General features: G+C 49.5%; 1 protein-coding gene across 1 annotated transcript in view; it reads left to right on the top strand.

Annotated features, from left to right (window-relative positions):
- Window positions 1–5,482: 5,482 nt before the first annotated feature.
- Window positions 5,483–10,000, top strand: part of ntn2 (netrin 2) — a 14,538-nt gene continuing 10,020 nt past the window's right edge. Inside the window, exons 1-3 of the mRNA XM_056576685.1 lie at window positions 5,483–5,536; window positions 7,148–7,288; window positions 8,331–8,346. Coding sequence (XP_056432660.1) covers window positions 5,483–5,536; window positions 7,148–7,288; window positions 8,331–8,346 — 211 coding nt within the window. The remainder of the gene's footprint in view (window positions 5,537–7,147; window positions 7,289–8,330; window positions 8,347–10,000) is intronic.

The following is a 10,000-nucleotide window of genomic DNA, read 5'->3' as shown; positions in this document are numbered from 1 at the left end:
ATGTGGCAGCCCAATGAGCATCTTGGTGCTTGGCCTTTTAGCCAGGTTGTGTCCTCCTCTCCTCTGAGGCGGAGGCATGTGTCGGGGTACCGAATTCACAGACACACACACATACAAATGCACACACAAACAAACACACACGCACGCCCGCACGCACGCACACATGCACACACACAAACACACACACATGCCCAGTCACACGCACACCATGCATGTCTATGTGTTTACAACCATTCAAATGGTTAAAGTGTATCTGTAACTGTCTGTATTGTGTGTGGAATAGCGATTCTTTTTCCGTAGAGCTACTTTGTGATTCTGTGTAGCGTTCTGACATTTCAGTCTGAGCTTCATCGAACCCCTCCTCGCTCGCCTCTGTTGAACTTGCTGAACCTCAACGCCGGCAAGGGGAGCATTCTCAGACCCAAAGGGTTTGAATGGTGGTGGTCGAAAAAAAGATGACCAGAGCCCCACTGAGACCCAGAAGAAAAGAGACCAATGTTTGACCACATGTGATGCTAAGTCACTGACGGTTACCCCTTGTTGACCCAACATAAAGGCCTAAAGAATACTGTTCCAATCATGTAGAGTTGATTCATCCCATGACAGTGTCTGCTTCCCAGCTGGGTCAGGCTCCAGGCCTCAGACGGCGGATGGGGGCTGGGTTCCTTCCTCTGAATGCAGTGTGGGCTCCAAGTGGAAGGCAGGATGTGTTGCTGGGGACTTTGAGGCGCGGCAAGGTGTGCACACTAAGCCTCGCCCACTCCCCACCGTCATGAATGCAGATCTGAAAGATAGGGTTCTAGAGTCTGTCGAACTCCATCGCAGTTTGGATTAATGGAGTCTGTTATGTGGAAGTCGGGGGGAGGGAGTTCCCAGGTTTGGGTGTGGCATAGGAGAAGGCCCTGGCACCCGTCGGGTGCCAGGGCCTTCTCCTATGCTGCACCCAATGGGTGCCAGGGCCGGCTGTCGGGGCAACAGACCCGCTGGTGGAGACCGCAGGGGGCCAGGGGGAGTGGAGATGGAGGAGGTCTGGGAGATCAGCAGGATGGATTATGCAGGGCTTTGGATGTTAATAATAATGGATGGTTGATCCACAGGGAGCCAGTGTAATCAGAAGGGGAGGGACGTGTTCAGTCGACTTCAAAGTTCTGGAGACCGTCGGCTGCGGTAGTAGTTTATGTCTCGTATGGATACGTGTGAGTGTGTGTGTGTGTGTGTGTGTGTGTGTGTGTAGTGCACATCAGAGGTTGTGTGTACTGTAGGGAGTTATGAGGAATGTGAAACAGCTACACACAGCTGTCTCTCCCAAGCCGCCCGCCTGCTCTCCGCGCTGCATCAGAGTACCACTGTGTGTCTGCGTGTGTGTGTGTGCGTGTGTGTGTGTGTGCGTGCGCGCTTTTGTGTGCGTGTATGCGTGATCGTGTGGGCGTGTCCATAAGACTTTTCAATACTTGACAATGCAATGATGTACCAGAGTGTGTGTGTGCGTGCGCGCTTTCGTGTGCGTGCGTGTATGCGTGATCGTGTGGGCGTGTCCATAAAACTTTTCAATACTTGACTATGCAATGATGTACCAGAGTGTGTGTGTGCTTGTGTGTGTGTGTGTGTGTGTGTGTGTGTGTGTGTGTGTGTGTGTGTGTGTGTGTGTGTGTGTGTGTGTGTGTGTGTGTGTGTGTGTGTGTGTCTGTGTCTGTGTGTGTGTGTGTGTGTGGGTGTGGGTGCTTGTTTGTGTGCATTATGATCACATCACAATGCTGGGCTTCCCCAACCCTTGGACAGACCAGAGGGAGAGGCAGACCTGGTGGACCCCCCAGGGTGGTCCTGGGGACAGACCGGACCAGCAGCAGGGAGTCTTGTTTTTATGACCCTTTGGTCCCCTGGTGGTCCTAGTCTGTGTTGCAATAAAGGAACATTTATTATAGAGGATATCGTTTCTATCTCTCTTTCTCTCTCTCCTTCTTTCTCTCTCTCTCTCTCTCTCTCTCTCTCTCTCTCTCTCTCTCTCTCTCTCTCTCTCTCTCTCTCTCTCTCTCTCTCTCTCTCTCTCTCTCTCTCTCTCTCTCTCTCTCTCTCTCTGTCTCGTATGGATACGTGTGTGTGTGTGTGTGTGAGTGTGTGTGTAGTGCACATCATATCTCTCTCTCACTCTCTCTCTCTCTCTCTCTCTCTCTCTCTCTCTCTCTCTCTCTCTCTCTCTCTCTCTCTCTCTCCGTCTCTATTTCTCTCTCTGAATCCCTCAAATGTTGTTGTGATCAGTAGCATTCCTCTCTCAATGTGTTTGACTCTCTGATTTACTGACAGCCCATACATAGCTTCCTGTTAAGAACAAATTAAAACCAGCGTATTAAAACCATCAACCCCGACCAAACTCCTTGGTTGTTGGTTTGATGGTGACCTGAAAGGACAACCATTTATCCCAGGATGGGTTTGAAGACGTCTTATGATTTGTAGCTCATTGCATTTGGTTTATCTGCACAAATGGGCTGGAAGTGATGAAAGTAAAGAGACGGAGCAGAAAAAAAAAAGGGAGCATCTAAAGTCGAGATTGTGTCATAGATTTGATGAGACAAAAAAAACCAGGACCTGAGTTTAGAAGAGTATAATATTATAAAGACAGGACCTGAGATTAGAACAGTGCGACATTAAAAACTATGTAATTCTGCAAATTTTTAATATTCAGATACAGTCAATCAGCATAGGCCACCAGATCACAGCGGACATAGGACTGAACTACACACTACTGAACACACCGTATCTGTGCCTTGTGAGACCCCCCGCTGCTTCTACTGCTGCGGCCCCCCCTCCGTCTGCCGTCCTGGGACTGTAGTCAGGGGGTCTGCCACGTGGACCACCTTTGCTTCTTCGGGTTATATGTGTGTGTGTGCGTTTGTGCGTGCGTGCGTGTGTGTGACCTCCTGTTTGCGTTAAAAGTGTGAACGTGTTTTAGCTGCAGTGAGGTCGTCTGGGGTCGCCGGCCGCCGGCCCCCCTCCTAGACTTCAGTGACAAAGCAGAAAGCCTTGTTCAGCTGTAAGGGAAGACCCCCCAGCCCCCTTAAACTCCCCCCTTACGCCACACCCCCAACACACACACACACACACACACACACTCCCCCCCCCCCTTCCCCATTTCCAAGGCCCCGCAACCTCTGTAACCCTTCACCAGCAGTCTGGAGCCCGTGCCTGCTGGGACCAGTGTGTGTGTGTGTGTGTGTGTGTGTGTGTGTGTGTGTGTGTGTGTGTGTGTGTGTGTGTGTGTGTGTGTGTGTGTGTGTGTGTGTGTGTGTGTGTGTGTGTGTGTGTGTGTGTGTGTGTGGCTGTCGCCCCTGGGATGCCAGCCATGGAAGTAGCCGGCGTGGATGCTGCGCTTGGCGTGCCCAAAATAGCCAAACCTTCACGGGTGTCTCAGGGCGTTCGAGCACTGGAGGGAGGGAGAGAGAGAGAGGGGCCCCTGCAGTGCGCGTGTAGAGAGTCAGTAGGGGGCGGGTGCTACTGTAGTGACATGGAAACTGAATGGGAACCAGAGAGAGAGAGAGAGAGGAGAGAGAGAGAGAGAGAGAGAGGGAGAGAGAGAGAGAGAGAGAGAGAGAGAGAGAGAGAGAGAGAGAGAGAGAGAGAGAGAGAGAGAGAGATCACAGCTACTGTAGCCTCCTGCAGAGAGTGAAAAGGGAGGAGGACAAGAAGCCACCGTGGGACCACTACAGTCATTCTGACACTTTGTGTCTGTGCGTGTGTGTGTGTGTGTGTGTGTGTGTGTGTGTGTGTGTGTGTGTGTGTGTGTGTGTGTGTGTGTGTGTGTGTGTGTGTGTGTGTGTGTGTGTGTGTGTCTGTGTGTGTGTGTTGGTGTAATAGGATCAATATATAGCAATTGCCCACAGACGAACAAATCCACATGTTTAAATTGTGTGCTCAAAGGCCGCTGCATGCTCAGGGACTGGGAGCCTGAGGCCCGAGGCACTGGGAGCTGAGCTCCTCCTCTGGGTCCACGAGTGAATGGCTGGGCTGCGTTCCAACAGTCAGAGACCCCTCCCTGCTGCGTTTCCCTGGCGATATGTTGTACTGCTGCTCAGCACACGGCCGTCAAAGCAGCCGCCATCTTTTTTTTCTCAGAATGCTAAATGTCCGCCTCTCAGCCTGTATGTCTGGGAGCACGTGCAGGGGGCGTGTGAAAGCCAGCATCTCAACTTGTGTATTTATTAGTTTGTGGGCAAGTTTGTGGTAGTTAAAAAAAAACAAGATACAAGAAGGGATGTCATGGCTCACCGATGGCCTTGTTTCAGAAGACACGTACACCGCGAGGGCCGGTGAGGTGAACAAAAATCAGGCCTGGTTTATATCTTGACGTGGACAATGTCAACCATTGATCTGGGCTCTGAGTGAAGCAGCCAAACCCGGAGAGCAGCGCTCAGGGGGTGAGAGCACCTTGCTGCTGGATGCCTGCCGTTATAGACTGCTGTTTGGATAGATGGCTGGTTGACCGCTGCGTGACGCTCAGAGAGTACCGCTCAGTGTAGCAGTCGTCATCGCACCGTTCAGTGGGGGACTCGTCGGCTGTCTGGGAGCCAGAGTCGTTCCAGACTTATTATCTTCAACACACACACATACACACACACATACGCACACACATACACACACACATACACACACTCTCTGTGCATCCACACGCTGGACGGTGTGGGGCGACATGAGGCAGAGGGGACCCTGGGTGTGGGAACAGGGGCCCCGGATGAAGGATGAGGGAGAATGAGGGGTGAGGAGGAGGTGGGGGAGGGAGGGGTGAGGAAGGAGGCGGGTCCAACTACAAGAATTGTCCTTCTGGATACACGCACACACACACCCACACACACACACCCACACACACCCGCACACACACACACACACACACACACACACACACACACACACACACACACACACACACACACACACACACACACACACACACACACACACACATACACACACACACAAACATACTCATACATACACACACACACGCACGCATACTCATACACACACAGATATACGCTTATACAGACAAACACACACAGAGCAATTGTATATATGAACATACTACTACTGGTGATGGTGGTGGTGGTAGTGGTGGTGGTGGAGATGTACTGGTGATGGTGGTGGTGGTAGTGGTGCTGGTGGAGATGGTACTGCTAATGGTAGTGGTGGTGGTTGAGATGGTACTGGTGATGGTTGTTGTGGTGCTGGTGGTGGTGGTGGTGGTGGAGATGGTACTGGTGAGGGTGTAGGTGAGGTGGTGGTGGTGGAGATGGTACTGCTGATGGTTGTGGTGGTGCTGGTGGTGCTGGTGGTGGTTGAGATGGTACAGCTGATGGTTGTGGTGGTGCTGGTGGTGCTGGTGGTGGTGGAGATGGTACAGCTGATGGTTGTGGTGGTGCTGGTGGTGCTGGTGGTGGTGGAGATGGTACAGCTGATGGTTGTGGTGGTGCTGGTGGTGCTGGTGGTGCTGGAGATGGTACAGCTGATGGTTGTGGTGGTGCTGGTGGTGCTGGTGGTGCTGGAGATGGTACAGCTGATGGTTGTGGTGGTGCTGGTGGTGCTGGTGGTGGAGATGGTACAGCTGATGGTTGTGGTGGTGGTGGTGCTGGTGGTGGTGGAGATGGTACAGCTGATGGTTGTGGTGGTGCTGGTGTTGGTGTTGCGTTGCTCCTTCATAACAACGTTAATAGTCTGAGGGCCCTGCGGTCGTCGCAGAGGGCGCCTGCTGCTCAGTTCAATGCATTCTTGAGGAGAAGCACATCGCATTCCCCATAAAACCAGTCCCCCATTAGCGGTTGGTGGTCCGCTGAGCATGCAAGCACGGCCCATGTTCCCCCTTTGATCCAGAGGGGGGGAGTTGAAATCATTTAGCACCGTGGCTGTGTGTGGATGAACCGGGGGGTGCGTTCACTCTGTCTTCCCTCTATTAGCGGTTATTTGAAATGTTCTGTTCAGAATGGACGATGAAAGTTCACCTCTCATTGCTGACCTCTTCCACTTCAATCAACCTCTATTTTCATCCATATTTCACCACATTTAATCAGTCAATACTAAAGGAAGTTTAGGTCAAACAAAGAACTAATTTGGAATGACAACCTGTTGAGTGTATATATTTTCTTCATGTATTTTTGTCTATGAATTACCCGAAGAACGAAACAAAGCCACATTTTTTTGAATAAGTTAAACATTTAAAATGAATTGCAGAGAGTGACATGTTAATTCCCCCAGCCCTGAGACATTCATACATACACCAAATATAGATACATACTTACATACGTATGTGTGTGAGTAAAGGTACATGCATGCATACATACATGTATGCATATACATACATATATATATATATACAGTATATACATACTTGCATACATACTCATACACAGAAACATACAGGGCCATACATTTATGTATATGTTATGGATGTCATTACATGTACACGTCAAGAGACTGTTTGTGTGTGTGTGTGTGTGTGTGTGTGTGTGTGTGTGTGTGTGTGTGTGTGTGTGTGTGTGTGTGTGTGTGTGTGTGTGTGTGTGTGTGTGTGTGTGTGTGTGTGTGTGTGTGTGTGAGTAAAGAGGACTTAGTGTTTGGACCGCCCTGTGAGCTGGGCTGACTGACAGCATGTGCCTCAGGCACACACAGAACACACACACACACACACACACACACACACACACACACACACACACACACACACACACACACACACACACACACACACACACACACACACACACACACACACAAGTACACACACACACACACACACACACACACACACATAATACATAAGCACACGCACACACACACTCACACATATACGCAAACATAACACATTAGCACACACACACACACACACACATAACACATGAGCATGGACAGACACACACACACACGCACAAGCACACACACGCACACACACGCACACACACACACACACACACACACACACACACATAACACGTGAGCACGCATACACACACACACACACACACACACACATACACACACACACACACATACACACACACACACACACACACACATAACACGTGAGCACAGCCAAAGCGCCAGTGCAACTATTCAGTTGAATGGGGGTAATGGGGCGACGTCACATTGTGGTGACCAATCACGTAAGCTGGCCATCAGACCGGAATACTCCCACTGGAAGAAGACCCTCGTTCAGCATGTAGCTTCAGCACAGCAGCCATCCTCCGTGGACCAGGAGCTGCAGCAGAGGCTGACAGCCCCCGTGTTGTCCTCTCCAGAGCTCACCTGCGTGAGGGAGTGGTTTATGTACACAACATGACGTCACACAAATAGACCATGGAGTTACACTATCACCTCGCCGCAACAGTCAACATCACAGACTGAATCAGCCCTAACGTTAGGAGGGGCTGACTTTTACTCATGGAACGCAGCCTAATCACTCACTTCTGAATCAAAAGGAAGTTCCCTGTTGAATCGATGGACATAGAGACTGTCTAATAAACACACATGGTCACATTCACCACTCTGCTCTTCCCCAGGACATTTATCCTATACAACTCCTAACCTCTCTGCACCATGACAGGTGTGACAGTGTTGTTTGAACATGCAACCTAAACTTGTGAATTGGTTTGTTTGTGGGCGGCACTATTTAAGATAAGTACCTAGCCAGGGATATTTCTTGGCACTTACTTTTGTTGGACAAAACAACGATACATCTATGAGAGTGGCTAGACACTAGTTTGGAATTTAGGATGGCAGCAGGGTGAGTTGAACAAGTATCATGGCTAACTTACATCTGGACATAGACACTGTCAACATAAACCTGGGGTCCAAGGAAACCTACCAAATCCTTTAACCCATAAATCAACAGCTGAGAATATGGACGCATCAACGCATCCAACCCCATCCTACCCCACAGGAACCCCACTTTCACCCTCGATATTTTATTTGACCATCAAAATCAAAATCTACTTTTTATAGTAACTGCTAGACTCACTGTCTTTATTGACCGGAGCGAATAGGCCATGGCAGAGTTGAACTATTCGTTTGGCGCAATAAGGTACAAAGTCGTATTACTTCCCTCTCATTATTTTTTGGAATTTCATTGTGCCTTCTTCAAATATCCGACCAGCTGACAAACTTGCAAACCAGGCCCTTCTGGAAATACCGTACCCAGAGCCGGGAGGCTGAGGAAGCGAGGGAGCAACCACCTGAACGCCGAGGCCTGGTTAAAAATGTCCTCACCACTAGATATATGGAGATGTTTCATCAGAAGGCAGTTCTGGAGGCACAGGCAGGTAGCAGAGATCAGATGTGAGTTGTGTTACCAGGTAGCAGAGATCAGATGTGAGTTGTGTTACCAGGTAGCAGAGATCAGATGTGTGTTGTGTTACCAAGTAGCAGAGATCAGATGTGTGTTGTGTTACCAGGTAGCAGAGATCAGATGTGTGTTGTGTTACCAGGTAGCAGAGATCAGATGTGTGTTGTGTTACCAGGTAGCAGAGATCAGATGTGTGTTGTGTTACCAGGTAGCAGAGATCAGATGTGTGTTGTGTTACCAGTTAGCAGAGATCAGATATGCGTTGTGTTACCAGGTAGCAGAGATCAGATATGCGTTGTGTTACCAGGTAGCACCCCTATGTGTTGTTCACTATACCAGCCACTGAGCATCTCTTTTGATACAGTAGATAAATACTGATAAACTTTCGTGTTTGCAACATTCTTATCTGGATTATTGGTCTGTTTCCCTTCTGAGCGCCACGCTTAAGCTCTAAATGCTTTGTTTATCTGTTTTCACAAATATAGGGTGTATTTTGTATCCGATTACTTGTTTTGTATCAAATGGGACGCACCAACTTCCCACTGTTGGCCGATCTACACTAATACAGCTTCCTCACTGTGAGGGAGCGGAGGATTGAGGGAAGGCTCGCTCGCTCTCAGAGCGGTTGACGGTCGTTTCCCGCCATGCACCGGCCCTTTCTTTGTGCGCTCGGTCCGGCGGTATGAATGGAGGCTTGAGACCCCTGGCCCCCGCAGAACGAGGTGCTACCCTCACTAATAGTGTGTGTTTAGGGCCCCTGCTCCAGTTCGGCCCTCGGCTGTGCCAGGCCATGTCAATCTCAGCTCTCTAACGACCATACGCCCCCCCCCCCCCCACCCCTGCCCGACCCTCCTCCGAGGGGAAAACGCTCACTCTTGTGTGCAGCTTTTATTGTAGTGTTTAGTAATAAGTACATGAAATAACAACCATTTGGTCTGGGATACCTAATGACATGGTGGACATTAGAAACAGGATCCATTACATGGAGATCCATCGGTTGAAATACAAATGATTCACAGGTTGACTGTGTGACAAACTCATCTACGGACTTCTTTATCTGACTATCTGACTGAGCGACTGACTTGCTTTTTGTCTGAGATGGATGAATCCAACTGGGAACAAAATGATTGAGCATGTCATTCTCAGACCCACTGAGTGTGTGTATTCAACACCACTTGGCTCATCTCATGTACGGCTTTCATGATAGCGCGAGGCAGCCAGCAGCTTCACCTCACTGCTCTACTGATTGCTTCTCTAGGCTCTGTTCACTAAGGGTTTAGTTATTGTTCTGCTTTTCACACTGAAAGATATAACAAACTAGGGGCACAATTACAGACTTGATTATTTAGCTGACAGCTAAGCTAACAGATAGATTTGGCTGACGCCTGGGCCAAATGCTAGGCTAACTTCTCAGCTTAAATATTCCATGGAACTCCACACCCATTGTGGGACAGTGGCTACATCTCCTTGGTGTGGTTGTGTGTGTGTGTGTGTGTGTGTGTGTGTGTGTGTGTGTGTGTGTGTGTGTGTGTGTGTGTGTGTGTGTGTGTGTGTGTGTGTGTGTGTGTGTGTGTGTGTGTGTGTGTGTGTGTGTGTGTGTGTGTGTGTGTTTTAACACATACGTGTTCAGTAATGTACTTTTTAAGCAAGACTAAGTGTGCTGCACATATACACACAGGA

Source organism: Gadus chalcogrammus, chromosome 18 (genome assembly GCF_026213295.1).
Source record: "Gadus chalcogrammus isolate NIFS_2021 chromosome 18, NIFS_Gcha_1.0, whole genome shotgun sequence".
NCBI classification, from domain to species: Eukaryota; Metazoa; Chordata; class Actinopteri; order Gadiformes; family Gadidae; genus Gadus; species Gadus chalcogrammus.
The sequence above is the reverse complement of the archived record's forward strand: the minus strand, read 5'-3'. Positions and strand labels throughout refer to the sequence as shown.